Raw genomic sequence first — 21743 nt, 5'->3', positions numbered from 1 at the left:
AAGATTGGAGAAAAAAATAATTCCTGAGTTGCCTTGGAGAGGTTCTCACGAAGAATTCACACAAGGTAGTTGTTTCATGGCCACGCTGAAAACCTCATTAGTTCTTGCTTTTCAACCAAACTCTATTTTTCTCATTTCACAGAAAGAAAGACAATCAGTGGCCCGAGTCCACATATGAATAGTTTCTGCCTTGACCAATTTCATTTTGCCTCTTTTCTCAGTTTCCCCACACCGCTGTTGTTTTCAGTCTGAAAAAGCAGCATGCCGTGGCTTTTGTCATTCCACTGTTTTCTGTAGATAACAAGATAAACTTTTTACCTTGGCACCCAGGCAAAAAGCCATTTTAACAACCCACCTCTTAACCTGGTCATGTTTCTACAGCTCAGAAATAGTATTTATATTGTAGCATCTTCTGGTCTTTAAAAACTGCTTTTCCTTCTTGTGAAGTATTAAAGTAAAAAAGTTCTGATAAAATCTTGCCTTTACTTAAGATTCCTCACAACTGGTGGCTTACTCAGGGTCTGTGGCTCTCATATTTACCTGTTACCACCCAAAGATGGTGTTATGTCCCAACACAATCACCTCATAAACTGAACAGAATAGAAAGAATTATTTAACCCTTGAGAAAAATAAAAATGAGGTGGTAGAGGAAAAAAGGTCTCCTGAAACAAATCTATGCAAATGGAAGTGTGATGTAATATACCTACACATGCAATTTTTTGTCAGAAACCACCTGAAAAAGAAGCTTATACCTACATGTCTCCTCAGCATCTCTACCTTCTCCAGGGGCAGCAGACCCCCCCGCTTTTTTGTGAACTGACCCCCACCCATTCAACCATGGTATTCTAGGTAGGACCACTAAACAGAAAACCCCAGGGTGGGTAACACGATCCAAGATGGATCAAACAGAACTTTCACTGAAAGTTTTCAAATTGGATCCACATAGGGTAATGAGGTTACAAAATGTGAACACATGGGTCTCTTGGCTTTGTTCCCTGCTGCGTGGAAAGGTAGTTACCTTAAGGAAGAAGGAGCAGATGTGTAGTAGAGAGGAGCAAGGAGCATGGGCAGGGGGTGGGTTGGGGGGAAACACCTACATGAGTTAGAGTTCCCCTTGCTCTGTCATCCAGGAGGCCCAGCCGCATACCCCCTGCTTTGCCCACAGTCTGGTTACAAAAACAAAAAATCTTCTCGTTTTCCCTAAGCCAATTCACGCTGAGCTTCTGTTACTTAACAGCCAAGCGTTCTGACCAAAATAGAAACTAATACTAGGAGTGGGGTGTAACACTGATTGGAGCTAGCTAAGTCAAGTTGAGGTGTCGATGGTAACAAAACTCTCCATCCCAGGGAGGGAATACATCAATCTTTGCTATACGGCTACAGAGCAAAGCCACTGGTTAAACTGTAATCTCTGGGATCCTGGGACTTAGATCTTGTGCCCCTTCTGGCTGGAGTCCCAGGCACTTTGAGAGGAATAACAGGATGCAGTAGTGATTTCTTGAAGTCTTTAATATGCTATTGCAAGGGAAAGAGATACGTTGTCTGGAAGCCAGTTGCCTCAGCCCAAGGTGAGGTAATTAAGACAACTAGGGTTTTTATGGGGATTGTATTATTCTAGAAACCACAAACATAAATCTCAACTCTGGCAGGGTGGGGTAGGGGTAGAGGCCCAGTTATGTAGGCAATCTGAGACTGTAAGTGCTTCTTAAACAGACTATCAAGCTGTCGTTCTGTATCCCTCCCTCAGAGCCTTCTAATTCCCGGGTGGGCTTTCCTCCGGGTTTCTCTGTTGGCTTAGGTTTTAATTCTCTCCAGTCTGGAAAATCAGTTACCACTCATCCATCTGCTTTGTTGCTTCCAAAATGTTGCTATTGTCTCCTTGTCCATTTTTCTCTGTTGTTGGTTTCTACTAAAGAAAATGTCTCGACTGTCATTTTCATGGTGTTTCAGGAGGAAACAGGCAAATGTGGCTTAATATGCCACGTTTTCTGTTACTTCCCTTTCCTCCCTTCTCTAAAATGCAATTATCCTATTTTCAGATCTCTACTTTTGTAGAGCTGTGAGTTGTAGAGATGTGTGAGTTCTTAAAACTTATAATTTGGTCCATGGTAGAACGGGTTAACGAATCACAAAAGATGTACCTAGACCTGATCCTGACGAATGGACATGACCTAGATATTGGGGACCCAGTGCTGTCTGCAGGAGGTGGATAAGACTCCTGGGAAAGGCAAGTGTGCATTTGCAGTCGTACTGCTGCATTGTCTGAGGAGGAAAGCTCTGGAAGTAGAAATGTGCATGGGAAGGGGTACGTGTGTGTGCATGTACACACTTGTGCACACATCTGTGTGCTTGGTAGCAAAACAGTGCTCTGCCAACAAATTCTGTTATTTTTCTTTCCCAGGATCTCTCCTGTTCTTGACGGTAGAACCTTCTTTTGGGGAGATGCTCCTCCCTCTATTCTGATGATACAGGTCTAATGAGTGTGGCTTATCACACATACACAAGGATGGGCAGTAATGCCATCCAGGACAGTAAGAATCCTTTCTTGGAGTTTTCTAATCCTAGGGAGGAAAAGCACAACCTCTTGAGTGACAAGGCTGTAGATGTGAGTGAAGCCATTGGCATCTTGAGAGGTGGCTGTTCTGTAGGAGGAGGGGATGAAGACAGCACCCTGAGAGAAGCCAAGAGATGGAGAAGCCACAGGTGGACATCCTGGTGGCAGTTCAGTTGCTTTGTGATCTATGGACACTTCTGGCCTTCCCTTCTGCTTTTGCCTTTGTGTTGTGGGTTTGTGCCTTTTATTTTCTTCTTTTTTTTATTGCGGTAAGAACACATACGATCTACTCTCTTAACAAATTTTTAAGTGTATGTTAGAGTATTTTTAAGTATAAGCACAAGGTTGTACACTAGATCTTTGGAACTTTTTCATCGTGCTTAACTGGGTTTGTACTTCTAAAAGTTAGATTTTAATACCTGAAGTTAAAAGAGTTAAAACTACTATACCAATCAAATGCACAAAGCCAAAAGTTTCATACGGAAGGTTTTTGTTGCTGCTAACCTTATATGAAATGCCCACAGAATTGTAAACATTTATGTGTGTATAAATAATTAAAGCCAAAGCTTTAGAAGACATTAAAAATATTAGCATCATTTTTCATATTGGTCTGAATATAAGGTATGACTTAAAATAGTACAATAGTACAGAGCATAATAACATAATCACACTCTGAACCCTGGGGAAGAAGAGGGACAGAAGCAAGCCTTGGAGGAAGTCGGATAGTGGAGGGACATTTTAAGTCTCTGTTTTAAAGTTTTGAAAGTTTGTTTGTTTTTATGTGTACTGTTCTGATTCTTTAACAGAAAGCAAATTTCCAGAAACTACTTAGTCTAAGACAAAGATGAAATTTCTTTTCAACTGTAGAAATGTCAATAAAAATATTACAGAGGGCAAATCCCTAGAGTGGAACCTTTCAGGAACATAATTTACAGTTTCTCACACATGATTGCCAGCATCTTTCCCATTTATAAGGTTTTCTTCTGTACAAAGTAACCATTACATTTGAGATCATCTTTTATTTGGACTAATCAAGTATTGTTTTTCACCACTGGGGCTATCACTATTTTTTTTAAAAATATTTATTTATTTATTTAATTGCACCAGGTCTTAGTTGTGGCAGGTGGGCTCCTTAGTTGCAGCTTGCTGGCTCCTTAGCTGCGGCACGTGGGCTCCTTAGTTGCAGCAGGTGGGCTTCCTTAGTTGCGGGTCCAGGGTTCCTTAGTTGTGGCTTGCCGGCTCCTTAGCTGCAGCACATGGGCTCCTTAGTTGCAGCAGGTGGGCTCCTTAGTTGCGGCTCACTGGTCCCTTAGTTGTGGTACATGGGCTCCTTAGTTACAGCATGCAAACTCTTAGTTGTGGCATGCATGTGGGATCTAGTTCCCTGACCAGGGATTGAACCTGGGCCCCCTGCATTGGGAGCATGGAGTCTTATCCACTGTGCCACCAGGGAAGTCCCGGGTTATCACCAGTTTTAAATGCACAGCTTATTGAAAAGTTAGAAACTGGAGCTCTTAACTTTTTCCTGCATTTTTATTACTGTGCATGTTCTTGTCTGATTCAGTGATTTATGTCTTATGCTGAGTTCTAAAGAAAACCTCTTATTTCTGGAGAGTAGCTTTGTGCCCCTTGAGAATTCTCTGCCTCAGCAGAGGAAGGATCTATGACTGGGATGACGTGTTGGGTTCCTGGCTTTCATCAGACTCTGGAGACAAAGGTCTGACGACATTCAGAGGAGCAAATAAAAACGGATGAGTCCTCGAGGAAGTAAATAGGATACTACCTGAAATTTATACCATTTAGAAACTGGGGCCATGAAGAGCCAAATCTATGAATTATGCAATTCATGTCCATATGTTCTATCATAACCTCATCCTGAAAATAAATGAAATCTCCTAAAATTCTAAGGACAATATTGTTAGGACAGGGGCATCACATTCCCATGTAGCCTCTCCTCCAGCAACTACTCTTCTTGGTTAAGTTACAGAGCTCCGCCTTGGTTTCGGTCTCCTAAGGGCTTTGGCTATGCTTGGTCCGCTGGTCAGCCCATGGAGAGTCTGTGACAACCACCTCTAGCATTGACTGAGCCTACCTAGAAAGAGATGCTAGCTGAAACGCTGACTTTAAAATAAAATCTTAACCCAGGCTATACTACATTATCTGAAACAACTTTCAGAAATGGTAGATATTTTGTGACTGACAATTACAGCTGGCCACTGACTACTGAGCTGGGGCTGCATACAGCAACATCGAGCCTAGAGGTTAGTTGTCCTTCTAGAGAGGAGCTGTGATGACTACTGCTCCCAAGTCCCTTCTTTCAGTCTTCTCAAGCAGTAAAACATCACCCAGAAATATGCACTCCCTCCAACAGCCTCCAGGAGCTACATTCAGCTGTGGTCACTGAATGCGTGGTGCCCTTGATCACCATGCACTTAGGGCCCTCAGGGACTCAGGTGACTTAAAGTGACAAAAGTCGTAAATGAAGAGAACTCAGGTGAAGTGAAACCCTAATAGATGGCATTGCTAAAACTAACATAAAACCTACAAGCTGACTTCTTTCAATAATCTACCTTGTCTTCCTAGTTTTGAAACGGAAACATTCCTGAGTTGATATTTAGATTCTAGGTCTGGGTCTGAATGCTATGGGTGTTTAACATAAAAAGTTAAGGCCAGCAAGGGTGGTTGTGAAATCTAGGCAGGCGGGAGAGGTTTAAATGCTTTGTACTCTTTCATAAGCCTCTGTTCTTCCTTGAGAGGGCATTACCATAAATTATTCTCTCTTCCCCACCTGTTCTCTCATTACAGTTTACTTCCTAAATAATGACAATAGTATGTTACATTCTCACATAAACCCCACAACATAGATACCATTATTCTCCTTATTCTACAGATAAATCAACAAAGATAAGAATCTTGTTCAAGGTCAGGTGACAGCCAGAATTCAAATGCAGTCTGGCTCAGAAGTCTGTGCTCAGTACAGACCGTGCTCATACCACTCAATTCTGCCCAAAAGAAGCGGCTCGGCTATTGTTCTGCTAGTAGTGTCCCAACAAGGCTGCGGACAAGTACTCTCACCTGGTCAGGGTCTTGAGTCTCCACGTGGATAACACTGTATTATCAAGTCACTCTCATTTGTTAAGTCCCTAAATCCTCTATTCCAGGGTGGAGGATTCCTATAGTTTACTCCTTTGCTTCTAAGGCTATTTCCCAAATCTACTTGATGATAAGAATCACCTGGAATACTTGTTAAAATTGTAGCTTCCCAGGATCTCAGGATCCACTGGGTCTGATGTGATCTCAGAAATGTGTATGTTTAGCAAGTGACCCGGGTGATTCTTCTCATCACTCAAGTTCGGGAAATATTGCCCTAGGAGTTTTACCCAATGGAACAAACATAGTTGATCTTAAGTATTATATATTATATATATTAAGTCAAAGTATTATTAAGTAAATGACATTTCTATAGCTAAATTGATCCAAAGCAATCGGTACATATGGTTTTCTTCAGGTTTGCAGTACAAAGTGCTTTTCTTCAGGAAGGACTTGGGGAGTGGGTTGGAATGTCTTCATTCTTTTTTGTTTTGTTTTTTTGGTTTTCTTGAGTGATGACTGTTAGAAAGAATTCTTTAATGGTTGTGCCCTTGAGGGACTTTCTGCATTGCTCTGGTGACGGAACAGCTTAAATCAGACAGAAAGTAAACCATTTCATACAGATCTTTTAAGTCCTGCCTAACAGAATTCTGAAGAGTAAAGTAAATAAAGAGGAGAAAGGAGTAGACTGTTCTAGTTCCTTGAAGGACCCTAAGGAAACTCCCTGTATAACTGAGAGAGGGACTCAGGCTTTTCAGCTTAAATGTTTATGAATTCTATGTAGAATGATTTAGAATATAAGGAATTCGCTCAATTTACAGAGTCAAATCAGGAAGCAGAAATGATCTTTGATGCTTCAAGAACTCTAATGCAAAACTGTTGAAATTCGTGCTCATCAAAATATTGTTTGATGTTAAAAAAAAAAGACCTCAAACATGCCTAATCTGCTTTGACACTATCTTCACTGCTTGTCACAAATGGAGAGCTTCCACCTCAGGCACCACTCCAAAGCAGCCTCCTTCAGTTGCTATATTTATAAGTTAGTAGGGAAAAAAAGGAAGATAAAAAGTCGAAAATAATATAAAAAGACAGTCAAAGGAGGGGAGGAAAGCCAGTCCTTTCTGCCCTGTGGAATGCTCTGCTTCCCAGGCCAGAGGCCAGTACCCAAATGTGAGCGGCAACTGCCGCACAAGCATCACGTACCTCTTGGTGGGAGTGGGTGCCCCGGAGGACATGTGGCTCACCATGGTGTCATTCACATTCGTCAGAGGGCGAGGAGGACTGAAAAGAAAAGACATTGACATTATATTAATAATTACCAGTGAGACTAGGGGAAACAAAAGAAAAAGTGATAAGGGCAAAGGACCAACTATCATTCCTGATAAGCACAGTGGGACCCATACGGAGTGGGGGTAGAAATTGATACTTTCAGCCTAAGTAAACTCAACAAGAAGGTCCTCTCGCACAAAGCCAAAGGACCCCAGAGCCATGTGCTACCCGGACAGGAGCAACGAACTGTACCCACACGGCTACAGGGATATAACTCCAGTGGCTCTTGTTTTACAGTTCTAGCACACAAGAATCTGCATTCTGCATTTCAGGTGTTTACAGGATCGCTAGGTGTGTGGCATCTGTAGTGTGTTACAAAGATCACAACAGCAACATGCATGTTTTTCCTGAGATTTGGTTAGAGCTCACTGTCTTCCCTCAGATTTAGTTTGTATACTTTTTACCGAAACAATTAAATTGTTAAATACTAAGTTCTTTTATTAATCCTCTACTAGAATCTTAACAATGAGTTCATACCTGTACTCTGATTAGGTTTTCTTTCATAAACTAATCCAAATTTAAATTTGAAGTAAGCATTTTTGATAACTTGTCTTTAGCGGCTGGTTTTCTAGACTCAAGGTCTCTTTCTTCCTCTTGTGAGAGTCTTGAATGAACAACTCCAAAATTATCAAAAAGAATCTGTGATTCTGCCTTTCAGCCTTTCTTCAGTCCCTCTCCTTCCCCACCAGGTTCAGTTACAAAGGGCTTCTGTCTTGCACTTGGAACCACATGACTATTGCTAAATACTCCTCCTGGGAAATCTCTCACTTCCTCTCCTAAACTGAAAGAAGTACTTTTCAGAGAAATTTGCCCATCAAAAGCAGAAAAGTTAAACAGAAAAGTCCTTCTCTCACATTTAAGTGTTTGGGAACTACCTCCTGATTCCTCCTTATCTCTAAGAGCTGAGATAACTATGAAATTGTTTTTTAGAGGTTATACTCAGCAAGTCCTGGTGAACATTAAGGGACCATAACCCTTATTGTTTTTGCAGGTTTCACAGTCCATTCAAACACAGGCTCAAGGGAAAATTTTCAGGTAGGTCCAATGTACTTAGAGAAAAGTTTAAGAGGGATGGATGGATGGATCGACCTCTACCTTCCTTTTAAAAAAAACGAACTTCACTTCCGTGTAGGGAAATATTTTTAATGATTTCTCATTGAATGGAGAGGATCAAAGATGGGAAGTAATTTGCAGGGAATCGATTTAGGTCTCTTGATTTTTAAGCCACAGCAGTATGCTTATTGTCACACATTCCTCCCTGTGTGTGACAAAGTAAGACATTCAGAATTGAAATATGCTTTTCTAGGCTAGAATTCAATTCCATGTTATTTATCTCACTACCTACTTTCCAGGCAGCTATCCAATTTTGCCTCCAAACTTTCAAGCCTAAAGGTAGTGCTGTGCTGAGATATAATCAATTAATCAACTGTTTTAGGTTGATTAATAACAAAAGTGAACACAGAAACTAGCTTCATTTTAGCCCTAAATTTATATTTTTGCCTCTGATTCTTTTAAATCCATTGTCCAAAGGGAACAAGGAGACAATTCCTATGAAAGAAACAAATCCAGCATCATAACTTTTCATACAGAAGGCACCAGAAACATTCTGGTCCTGCAAACACAATGGCCTTTGCTTCTTTAATATACTATTATTAGCAACCCATTTCCAAAACAAGATAAGGACATGTTCATGTTGATTTCAGAACTTATGTAGTTACCCAGCATATTTCAATATTGAAGATACTACTGCATTCAATTTCCTTTCTGACATTCTCCGAGGAAAAATGACAATTGGAAAAAAAAGTTTTAATTCCCTAAGCGTGGATCCATGTGATAAAATCTCACGATTTGTAGCATTTTGTTTGGTCTGATGCCACAGAAGTCTTTAATAATTATCTCTATCTCTTGGTAGACATCATGATCAATTATCTTACAGCACACATATCAAAGCCTCTTCTCTAATACTCAAAACCAGACAGTAATGATTACATTGTAAGTTGTAAACTAATCATAACTGCGCCCAAATTTCATACCATTCCTGAACTCCTAATGTTTTGTTAGGGAAATAGGTATGTGTTTATAGTCCAAGATGAAAGAGGCATCTGAAAACTTAAAGGTCTTTCCTGTAGAATCTATCAGTAGGCCCACAATTCACTGTGAAAGCCAACAGCTTAGATGTGGTCTTAGGAGATGTAATACACCAAAAATGACTTCTGGCTTAAAAAAAAAAAAAGAATGCTTCTAGGTGTGAAGTAGACATTAATGGTACCAGTTACAGAAACTTACAAAGCAGTAGAATTGACACAACTCACCACATCAGTTTTGTTGATCTTTAACATTCAAAACCTGCTGAATACCTTGAACATGTCACCAGATGTTCTATATCTTCCTTTGGTGAAGATCCCAGCAAGGTATTTTTAGACACTAATGAGTCCCATGATACCCAAGTGACCACCAACCATCACTTGGTACAGAGATTTGAGAGGTTCCTTTTGTTAATAAGACAGGCCAATTTTTTGGATGAGGAGATAGAAACAGATAAATGATCTAGATAGAAGGTAATTTGCTAGTTAGCAAAGGTGGGTATAGAAAGAAGACTTAGAATTTGTTAATTCTTTTTTTTTAAATTTTTTTTTAGAATTTGTTAATTTTTTTTTCCTTTCCTTTTTTTTCGGCCATGCCACGAGGCTTGTGGGATCTTAGCTCCCTGACCAGGGATTGAACCTGGGCCATTGGCAGTGAAAAGTGCTGAGTCCTAACCACTGGACCGCCAGGGAATTCCCAAGAGAATTTGTTAATTCTTAATCAAAAGGAAAGAGGCATGCCTCCTGGGTGCCTACTCATACAAGATAAGTAGGACTATCTTTATCTTAATAACCTAACTATATGTATGTAAACAAATCATCACAATTCAAAGTAATGAGAGCAGCAACACAAGTATACACAAAGTGTTGTGGAGTCACAGAGGAAGAGCTGTTACTCCTGCCTGGACGAACAAGGGGTATAGTCAGGTGTAAGGCACATTGAGGAGACAGCTTTCCAGATATAGAAAAAAGTTAAGGGCAACTTAGAAGAAATGGTATGGAAAAAGGCACAAAAATCCAAAAGTACATGGCATATTTGGGTATAACTTATTTGGCTAGACTCAAAGGCCTTGGGAGGGGAGTAGTTGAAAATGCATCTGGAAAGGGAGATGAGGGCCCAGATGTGAATGACACCTGTTCTATCACAAGCGAAGAAGTCTGGACTTTATACTGTAGGCAGTGGGGGAAGCATTAGAACTTTTTAAGCCAAAGGATGATGTGACTATAGCAGGCTTTTGAAATGATAACTCCAGAAGCTTGTAAAATATTGGTTTTAATCCAGGTGTGCACTGGAATCATCTGGGAAGTTTTTTATATAACGAGATACCCAAGCTCTACCCTCAATTTAGTGAATCTGAATCTCTAGGGGCAAGAGGATTCTTTCTAATGTACACCCCCATTTAAAAATCATTTATGTGGAAGAGGTTTGGAAGGAGGAGGGAATGGAAGCTGGGACTTCAGTGAAGAGGTTATGGCAATTGTCCAGAAGAGTGATTATGAGGGTGGACAGTGGTAGTTAAGGTGGGGAAGAGACAAAAGGGAAAACACTGTGGAGGTAATATGGATAAGATGTGGTGACAGATTAAGTACACACGGTGAGTGAATAAAGAATAACTGAGATTTTTACCTCGACTACTGGGTAGATAGTGATAACATATCCAAACTAGGGAACACAAGAGTAGGAAACAGGATTTGGTGTTGGACTGGTGGGGGTAGAGAGAATGAGCAGGAAGGTAAGGGTGAACCGATTTCAGGTGTGAAGTCGCTGAATCTGAAGTGGCATTGTTAAGCACAGGTAAATGATATCTTACCTGTATCTTCCCAGCAGTTGGAAATAAGAGAACGGAACCCAGGTGAGATGTCAAGTTTGAAAATATTTGAGTGTCATCATTTAAATTGTAGCTGTTCATTTGAATACTCTGATCATCATAAAGGTGCATTTTAATTTACTTTTTTTAGGTGGAGCAGGATAAGTTTGGGAAAATATCCAGTAATAGGGTGGCTTAGATAATAGGTATAGAGCTTCTGGTTACTAGTTAGACAAAACTCCTATTAGAAGGGTGGAGCCAAGATGGCAGTGTGGGAAGACACCGAGTTAGAGTCTCCCCACAACTAGGGCACCTGCCGGCTGCTGGTGGAAAACCCTGATGCCCAAGGAGACCGGAGGAACCCCCAAGTGAACCGGTAGGACTTCGGGGAACATAACAGGGAGGAGAAGTAGAGGACAAACAGGATCAGCGTCCCTGAGGCCAGGGAGATTAGGAGAGGCAGGCGGGAGGGGCGCTCTGGGAGGAGTGGAGGGCAATCACCCGGCCCACTGGGCCTGGGGGGGGCCTGCTGAGCTCCCAGGCCAGTCCCCTGCCCTCCAAGGCCCACCCCCCATCCCCCGCCGGCCACATTGGTCCTGAGGACATAGGAGGGAGGCTGGGGAGATCAGAAGAGGCAGGCAGGAGGGGCCCTCCAAGAGGAGTGGGAGAGGAGCAGAGGGCAACTGCTCCGCCCACTTGGGCCCAGGGAGCCAGCTAAGCTGCCAGGCTGGCCCCCTGCCCTCCAAAGCCCCCTCCAGGCCCCATGAGTCCTGAGGGCATAGGAGGGAGGCTGGGGAGATCAGGAGAGGCAGGAGAGAGGGGTCCTCTGGGAGGAGGGGGAGAGGAGTGGAGGGCGTTTGCCCCACCCACTAGGCCCAGGGAGCCTGCTGAGCTCCCAGGACAGTCCTCTGCCCTCCAAGGTTCCCCCCTCCACCCCCCGCCTCCTGGGGGCATAGGAAGAAGGCCAACAGGAGAAGCAGGTGGAAGGGGCCCTCTGAGACAGGCAGAGCAGGAGAGGAGAGGAGGGCATTTGCCCGGCCCACTCAAGCCCAGGAAGCCTGCTGGGCTCCCAGGTGAGGTCCCCTGCCCTCTGAGACGAGGGGTTGGGGGCACACCTGGGCCCCTTCTGTTCCTTGAGCCTAAGCCCCACCCCCATAGCCCCTAGGGCCTTTTCCAGCCCTGTGGGTTCTAAGCATAGGCCCCGCCTACCACCCAAACCTCACCCTTGCTTAGGCCCTGCCCTCCACAGCCAAGGCCTTTTCCCCGTTTTTTTGTGTTTTTTGTTTTCTCTTTTCCCTCCTCTTCTCTTTTACTATTATGGTACTGTTGTACCTTCCGATTGTTGATTCATCTATATTTTTATTTTTATATTCTTTCTAACATATCTGTTAGTTTCCTAGTCTAATTTTATTTTTTACTTTGTTATTGTTCTCTCTTTTTCCTTTTTTTGCCACTCCATATGGCTTGCGGGATCTTGGTTCACGAGCCGGGGGTCGGGCCAAAGCTCCTGTGGTGGGACCTCCGTGTCGGAACCACTGGACTAACAGAGAACCTCAGACCCTAGGTAATATTCACCAGAGTGAGGTCTCATGGATGTCCTCATTTCAGCACCAAGACCCAGCTCTACCCAACAGCCTACAAACTCCAGTGTTGGAAGCCTCAGGCCAAACAACCAGTAAGACAGGAACACAATCCCACTCATTAAAAAAATAAAAGAGACGGCAAAAAAATATGTCACATTATGAAGGAGCAGGGTAAAAACCTACAAGTCCAAATAAATGAAGAGGAAATAGGCAATCTACCTGAAAAAGAATTCAGAGTAATGATAGTAAAGATGATCCAGAATCTTGGAAATACAATGGAGGCACGGATTGAGAAAATACAAGAAACGTTTAACAAAGATCTAGAAGAACTAAAGAACAAGCAGAGATGAACAACAAAATAACTGAAATGAAAAATACACTAGAAGGAATCAATAACAGAAAAACTGAGGCAGAAGAACAAATAAGTGAGCTGGAAGACAAAATGGTGGAAATAACTGCCGAGGAGCAGAATAAAGAAAAAAGAATGAAAAGAATTGAAGACAATCTTAGAGACCTATGGGACAACACTAAATGCACCAACATTCGAATTACAGGGGTCCCAGAAGAAGAAGAGAAAAAGAAAGGGTCTGAGAAAACATTTGAAGAGATTATAGTGGAAAACTTTCCTAACATGGGAAAGGAAATAGTCACCCAAGTCCAGGAAGCACAGAGAGTCCCATACAGGATAAACCCTAGGAAAAACACACCAAGACACATATTAATCAAACTAACAAAAATTAAATTCAAAGAAAAAAATATTAAAATCATCAAGGGAAAACCAAAAAATAACATATAAAGGAATCCCCATAAGGTTATCAGCTGATTTCTCAGCAGAAACTCTGCAGGCCAGAGGGGAGTGGCAGGATATACTTAAAGTGATGAAAGAGAAAAGCCTACGACCAAGATTTCTCTACCCAGCAAGGATCTCATTCAGATTCAACAGAGAAATCAAAAGCTTTTCAGACAAGCAAAAGCTAAGAGAATTCAGCACCACCAAATCAGCTTTACAACAAATGCTAAAGAAACTTCTCTAGGTGGGAAACACAAGAGAAGAAAAGACCCACAAAAACAAACCCAAAACAATTAAGAAAATGGTAATAGGAACATACATATCGATAATAACCTTGAATGTAAATGGATTAAATGCCCCAACCAAAGACATAGACTGGCTGAATGGATACAAAAACAAGACCCATATATACACTGTCTACAAGAGACCCACTTCAGACCTTGTGACATATACAGACGGAAGGTGAAGGGATGGAAAAAGATATTCCATGCAAATGGAAATCAAAAGACAGCTGGAGTAGCAATACTCGTATCCGATAAAATAGACTTTAAAATAAAGACTATCACAAGAGACAAAGACGGATACTACATAATGATCAAAGGATCAATCCAAGAAGAAGATATAACAATTATAAATGTTTATGCATCCAACATAGGAGCACCTCAATACATAAGGCAAATGCTAACAACCGTGAAAGGAGAAATTGACAGTAACACAATAATAGTAGGGGACTTTAACATGCCACTTACACCAATGGACAGATCATCCAAACAGAAAATAAATAAGGAAACACAAGCTTTAAATGACACAATAGACCAGATAGACTTAATTGATATTTATAGAACATTCCACCCAAAAGTGGCAGAATACACCTTCTTCTCAAGTGCACATGGAACATTTTCCAAGAAGGATCACATCTTGGGTCACAAACCAAGCCTTGGAAAATTTAAGAGAACTGAAATCGTATCAAGCATCTTTTCTGACCACAACGCTGAGACTGGAAATCAATTACAGGAAAAAAAAAATGTAAAAAACACAAATACACGGAGGCTAAACAGTGTGCTACTAAATAAACAAGAGATCACTGAAGAAATCAAAGAAGAAATTTTAAAAATACATAGAAACAAATGACAACGGAAACACGACAACCCAAAACCTATGGGATGCAGCAAAAGCAGTTCTAAGAGGGAAGTTCACAGCAAGTCAATCTCACCTCAAGAAACTAGAAAAATCTCAAATAAACAATCTACCCCTACATTTAAAACAACTGGATAAAGAAGAACAAAGAAAACCCAAAGTCAGTAGAAGGAAAGAAATCATAAAAATCAGAGCAGAAATAAATGAAATAGAAATGAAGAAAACAATAGCAAAGATCACTAAAACTAAAAGCTGGTTCTTTGAGAAGATAAACAAAACAAAATTGATAAACCCTTAGACTCATCAAGAAAAAAAGGGAGAGGATGCAAATCAATAAAATTAGAAATGAAAAAGGAGGAATCACAACTGACACTGCAGAAGTACAAAGGATTATAAGAGACTACTAAAAACAACTATATGCCAATAAAATGGACAACCGTGAAGAAATGGACAAATTCTTGGAAAGGTACAATTTTCCAAGACTGAACCAGGAAGAATTAGAAAACATAAACAGACCTAACACAAGTAATGAAATTGAAACAGTAATTAAAAATCTTCCAACAAACAAAAGTCCAGGACCAGATGGATTCACAGGCGAACTCTATCAAACATTTAGAGAAGAGCTAACACTGACCCTTCTCAAACTCTTCCAAAAAACTGCAGAGGGAGAAACACTCCCAAATCCATTCTACGAAGCCACCATCACCCTGATACCAAAACCAGAAAAAGATATCACAAAAAAAGAAAATTATAGATCAATATCACTGATGAACATAGATGCAAAAATCCTGAACAAAATACCAGCAAACAGAATCCAACAACACATTAAAAGGATCATACACCATGATCAAGTGGGATTTATCTCAGGGATGCAAGGATTCTTCAATATACGCAAATCAATTAATGTGATACACCACATTAACAAACTGAGGAATAAAAACCATATGATCCTCTCAATAGATGCAGAAAAAGCTTTTGACAAAATTCAACACCCATTTATGATAAAAACTCTCCAGAAAATGGGCATAGAGGGAATCCACCTCAACATAATAAAGGCCATATATGACAAACCCACAGCGAGCATCATACTCAATGGTGAAAAACTGAAAGCATTTCCACTAAGATCAGGAACAAGACAAGGATGTCCACTCTCACCACTCTTATGCAACATAGGTTTGGAAGTCCTAGCCATGGCAATCAGAGAAGAAAAAGAAATAAAAGGAATACAAATTGGAAAAGAAGTACAACTGTCACTGTTTGCGGATGACATGATAACTATACATAGAAAATCCTAAATATGCCACCAGAAAACTAGTAATCAATGAATTTGGTAAGGTTGCAGGATACAAAATTAATGCACAGAAATCTCTGGCATTCCTATACACCAACAACGAAAAATCAGAAAGAGAAATTAAGGAAACAATCCCATTTACCATCGCAACAAAAAAAATAAAATACCTAGGAATAAACCAGCCTAAGGAGGTGAAAGACTTGTATTCATAAAAGTATAAAACACTGATGAAAGAAATCAAAGATGACATAAACAGATGGAGAAATATACCATGTTCTTGGATTAGAAGAATCAACATTGTGAAAATGACTATACTACCCAAAGCAATCTACAGATTCTATGCAATCCCTATCAAACTACCAATGGCATCCTTCACAGAATTAGAACAAAAAATTTCACAATTCGTATGGAAACACAAAAGACCCCGAATAGCCAAAGCAATCTTGAGAAAGAAAAACGGAGTTGGAGGAATCAGGCTCCCTGACTTCAACCTATACCACAAAGCTACAGTAATAAAGACAGTATGGTACTGGCACAAAAACAGAAATACATATCAATGGTACAGGACAGAATGCCCAGAGATAAACCCTTGCACGTATGGTCACCTAATTTACAACAAGGGAGGCAAGAATATTCAATGGAGAGAGGACAGCCTCTTCAGTAAGTGGTGCTGGGAAAACTGGACAGCTACATGTAAAAGAATGAAATTAGAACACCACCTAACACCATACACAAAAATAAACTCAAAATGGACTAAAGACCTAAATGTAAGACCAGACACTATAAAACTCTTAGAGGAAAACATAGGAAGAACACTCTTTGACATAAATCACAGTAAGGTCTTTTTTGATCCACCTCCTAGAGTAATGGAAATAAAAACAAAAATAAACAAATGGGACTTAATTAAACTTAAAAGCTTTTGCACAGTAAAGGAAACCATAAACAAGACAAAAAGACAACCCTCAGAATTGGAGAAAATATTTGCAAATAAAACAACAGACAAAGGATTAATCTCCAAAATATACAAATAGCTCATGGAGCTCAATATCAAAAAACCAAACAATCCAATTAAAAAATGGGTAGAAGACCTAAATAGACATTTCACCAAGGAAGACATACAGATGGCCAAGAGGCACATGAAAAGATGCTCAATATCACTAATCATCAGAGAAGTGCAAATCAAAATTAAAATGAGGTATCACCTCACACTAGTCAGAATGGCCAACATCAAAAAATCTACAAACAATAATGCTGGAGAGGGTGTGGAGAAAAGGGAACCCTCTTGCACTGTTGGTGGGAATGTAAATTGATACAGCCACTATGGAGAACAGTATGGAGGCTCCCTAAAAAAGTAAAAATAGAACTATCATATGACCCAGCAATCCCACTACTGGGCATATACCCTGAGAAAACCATAATTCAAAAAGAGTCATGTACCACAATGTTCATTGCAGCACTGTTTACAATAGCCAGGACATGGAAGCAACCTAAGTGTCCATCGACAGATGAATGGATAAAGAAGATGTGGCACATATATACAATGGAATATTACTCAGCCATAAAAAGAAATGAAATTGAGTTATTTTTAGTAAGGTGGCTGGATCTAGAGTCTGTCATACAGAGTGAAGTAAGTCAGAAAGAGAAAAACAGATAGCATATTCTAACACATATACATGCAATCAAAAAAAAAATGGTACCGATGAACCTAGAGGCAGGGCAGGAATAAAGATGTAGACAGAGAATGGACTTGAGGGCACGGTGTGGGGAGGGGGAAGCTGGGGCGAAGTGAGAGTAGCATCGACGTATATACACTACTGAATGTAAAATAGTTGGCTGGTGGGAAGCAGCAGCATAGCACAGGGAGATCAGCTCAGTGCTTTGCGATGACTTAGAGGGGTAGGATAGGGAGGATGGGAGGGAGGCTCAAGAGGGAGGGGATATGGGGACATATATATGCATATGGCTGATTCACTTTGGTGTACAACAGAAACTAACACAGTATTGTGAAGCAATTATACTCCAATAAAGATCTATTAAAAAAAAACTCTTATTAGAAAGTAAAAATTTAGCTTACTGTACAAGTCATTTTCGCATTACCTTTCTTATAACCAGACCACTCCAATTCATTCTGTGGATGCTCTGGAATGTAGACTAACTTGAAATTAGAATTACTACAGAATCTCTCTTAAGGTTATTAAAGCTAGGAAGAGATGAAGAATAACTGATCATGCCTTTAAAATCTTTCAGGACAGATTATATATAATTGTGTATTTCTTTCTTTCATTTATCAAATATTTGTTGTGTCTCTACAAAGTGGTAGGTACTGTGCCAGCTGCTGGGGATAAAAATTAAAAGGATGAAAACTGAAGTTTTATGAAGAATAAAAATTCAGAAAAAATAATTATAATATAATGCAGTAAGTATTTAATAAAAGAAAAACTGTGACACGCTATGGGGAAATACTGAGATCACCTCACCCCATAAAGAAAAAATATATTTCCAATGTGTTATAGAACTAAATGTAAATGTTTAATTGTACAACTCACAAGAAAACATATAAGTCTATGGATAGAGAGGATTTTCTAAGCTCAAAAGCAATGGAAAAATTAGGAAGAAAGAGACAAATTAATTCAAATGATTTAAAAAATCAGAAAAGAAAGAAAAATACAAATTTGGGGAACTATTTCAACAAATGTGACAGAGCAAGAATTAACAGCCTTAACGTACAAGGGATTCATACAAATTTATAAGAAAACTATTAAGATTGCAATTAGAAAATGGTCAAAGTGAAAATACACGTTTAAAAAGAATACAAATAATTCAATTTAAAAATACTTTATGAAAAAGCTAAGAAATTTGTTAAAATTACAGACCATTTTCCCTTATAAAAAATAATAATGATATTTTTAAAACTTAAGGTAATCCTAAGGCTGGAGAGGATTTTATGACACAGGCCCTTAACTGTCTATTAGGCAAGAAAGAGTGAAAGTACAAAGTTAAGCAAAATTTCTAGAAAGCAATTTGACAATATGTCCATCAAAGATCTTTTAAAAAGTTCAAGTATTTTGACTCACTGATTTCCTTTCTAGGGATATATTCCAAGGAATTCATCAGAAATGTAAAGACAATTTTACATTTTAAAATATTTAGGAAAATATTATTTACAATAGAATAATTCTGCAAGAAACCTAGAATATTCAAATATGAGGGAAAGGAAAAGTAAACCACAGTACATCAATAAATATAGCATATTATGCTGTCATCAAAAGATAATGCTTACAAAGAGTTTTCTAATTACATGAGAAATAGCTTACCATGTAAAAAGTAAAAAGAAGGGCAAGATAACTGTCATACTAGCTAACAATTATTGAATGTTTGATATATAGCTATTAGACACAGTGTTTAGGGCTTTAAATACATTATTTATTTTATCTTCACAACAACCTTATAAAATAAGATAAAATTATTCATACATACACAGCATGGTCTCACCTAAACAATATAATAAGTGTAAAGCAAACTATCTGAAGGAAATATGTCAAAATTTAAGTGGAATTATGGGAATTATTTTTCTTGCTTATTTATACTTTCCTGCACTCCTCCAATTTTTCAAGTTTAATTTTTTCCTGATTTTCAGAGAAAAACATGCTTAATAGTTAAAATATATATATATATATGAAAAAAAAACAGAAAAAAACCCCTTATTATACCACTGAGTCAAATTTTCTAAAGTGAGCCTGTACTGTTTCTGTTATCACTAAGAAAGCAAACTGAGAAGGAAAGTGTTTTACAAACTTAAAGAGAACTTTGAGACTATTAGTAGAAGAAAGACCTGTTAGATGTTTTGAGTAGATCCAAAATTCCACAACCCCCCAACATCCCTACCACCACATCCCCAAAAAAGAAAGAAAAGAAAATATTTTAGATCTGTCTACATTATCTCCTCTACTAAACTGCAGGAAATTTGTGTGCTTTTTTTATCATTGTATTTCGAGTACCTAGCACGGTACAAGACACGGATTAGGTTTTCAGGAAATACTGGATCATGAGTCAGCACCACGTCGTGTGGAGACTGCGTAAGAAGTAACCTTTCTGTTATATTTAGCTTTGGTGAGACTCTTCTCCGAGAATGGAATTAGCATTATTAGTTGTTATATTTGGTAGGCATGTTTGGAATGTTTGTAGCCATAGCTAGTTTTCATCTGTGACTTAGTAATGGAATCAACAGAGTGGAGAGTGTCTTTCACAACAATAATAATACTTATTGAGTGCTTAATACATGCCAGACTCAGTTCTAACATTGTGTATGGATTCACTCATATAAACCTCACAACCACCAAGGGGGCAGATCCTATTATTAATTTTACAAATGGAGACAGTAAGGCACGGAGAGAAGTAATGCACCTGAGGTCACAGTCAAGACGTGTGGCAGGAGTAGGATTTGAACCAAGGCAGCATGACCCTTGGGTCTGTATTCTTAATCATTATGGTATAGTGACTCTACTACCTTTGTTGCATTTTTAGAAAAACTTAACTTAAGACTGTTTGGTCTATAAATTAAAAGCAACAGCATGATGTGAGAATCAGCTCTTGTAAAGTTGTTTCTATAGGAAGATAAAACAATAATAACCCCAGGGTATGATTTTGGGTGATTTATTCTTTCCCCTGTCACCTCAACAGAACTCTGTATTACAAATGCCTCTCCGAACTCAAACCATTTGGTTGCATTTTTAACCACCTCTAGACTGTCCCAGGGGTAACAAGGTAAGCTAGTATGAACTGTTTCCTTCAAAAACATCTCTAATTTATTAAAATGACTTTCAAATCTAGTCTTAATTTCAAAGATCTTTTGGAATCCTCATCTCAGCCTAACAAAATACATACATTTGATGAGGAAATTATTTATTATATCAGCCAGACTGTTGACTTAAAAAAAAGTTTAACGCTGGGCTCAGGACCGATACTGAGTGTGATTACTTGTTTTTGACTTTCTAAGTTGACTTAGATCAACTTAGGGGAAAACAGTTTCTGGATATGACCTTTCTAACCAAGGATGTGAAAGTATAATATTGTTGTTTAAGCAAAATTTCTACTTAAAAATTGTGAGGGGCTTCCCTGGTGGCGCAGTGGTTGAGAATCTGCCTGCTGATGCAGGGGACAGGGGTTCGAGCCCTGGTCTGGGAAGATCCCACATGCCGCGGAGCAACTAGGCCCGTGAGCCACAACTACTGAGCCTGCGCGTCTGGAGCCTGTGCTCCGCAACAAAAGAGGCTCCGATAGTGAGAGGCCCGCGCACCGCGATGAAGAGTGGACCCCACTTGTCGCAACTGGAGAAAGCCCTCGCACAGAAACGAAGACCCAACACAGCCAAAATAAATAAATAAATAAATAATTTTAAAAATTTCTCTTTAAAAAAAAAAAAATTGTGAGTGAATAAAGGGGTGCATGAACAAAGCCAAGTCTGAAGCCTGAGAGGACCAGTGAGATCTCGGGCACCTGTCACTTCTCCGCAGGCCCTTTGGTGTACCTCTTCTGTAGGAAGTCATCCATATAGACAGATACTTATCCCTACCCTATACTTTTAAAAGCACTTGCTCATTATCTTGCTCTTCCTCCCAGAATATTTTTTTAGTTGTAGAGGTTATGGTTACAGCCCTGCAATTCTCTTTTACCTTGACAGTTATCTGCCAATCATGCACATGGGGACTTTTTATCAGACTTTTTGGACTGTTTATTACTGTTATTGTGCAAGGAAAAAAGATTTTATTATGCTATATGCTTTCATTTACTTGATTACTTTTTTGTATTCCCCACAACAATGCTTTATATATGAGGTACTTATTCATTTTAGTTAAGTACATTGAATAGCTTATTACAATTTTTGTAGCCAGTTATTTCACTTTCAATCCTAGATACTTGTGTTGTTTCTGAAATTATCTTCCCTACTCACTTTGTTCATACTTTTCTCATCATTAAGTTTATGCAGCAGATTTCACCATACTTTATGACAAATTTAAAACCCACACTGTGACTACTTCATTCTTTTATCTATCAAAACTCAGGTCTTCCATATCTTT

General features: G+C 39.4%; 1 protein-coding gene and 1 long non-coding RNA gene across 28 annotated transcripts in view; one reads left to right on the top strand and one right to left on the bottom strand.

Annotated features, from left to right (window-relative positions):
- DTNB (dystrobrevin beta) overlaps nt 1–21743 on the bottom strand; it is a 255206-nt gene that overhangs the window by 68463 nt on the left and 165000 nt on the right. For 26 of the 27 annotated variants that reach the window (XR_009009899.1, XR_009009898.1, XR_009009901.1 and 23 more), the window contains one exon: nt 6848–6925. Coding sequence is in view for 18 of the 27 variants with exons in the window: in XM_057558169.1 (XP_057414152.1) it covers nt 6848–6925 (78 nt within the window). In the remaining 9 variants the exon portion in view is untranslated. Of the gene's footprint in view, nt 1–3617; nt 3863–6847; nt 6926–21743 lie in introns of those variants that run through there. The other variant, XM_057558184.1, reaches the window with a different exon arrangement.
- On the top strand, nt 1543–20454 carry LOC114239030 (uncharacterized). Its single transcript, XR_003624232.2, has 3 exons — nt 1543–1568; nt 7965–8008; nt 20347–20454. It is a non-coding gene; the product is annotated as an uncharacterized LOC114239030 (long non-coding RNA).

The sequence above is a fragment of the Balaenoptera acutorostrata genome, chromosome 12, assembly GCF_949987535.1.
Source record: "Balaenoptera acutorostrata chromosome 12, mBalAcu1.1, whole genome shotgun sequence".
In the NCBI taxonomy this organism is placed as follows: Eukaryota; Metazoa; Chordata; class Mammalia; order Artiodactyla; family Balaenopteridae; genus Balaenoptera; species Balaenoptera acutorostrata.
This window is presented reverse-complemented; position numbering and strand designations above follow the sequence as displayed.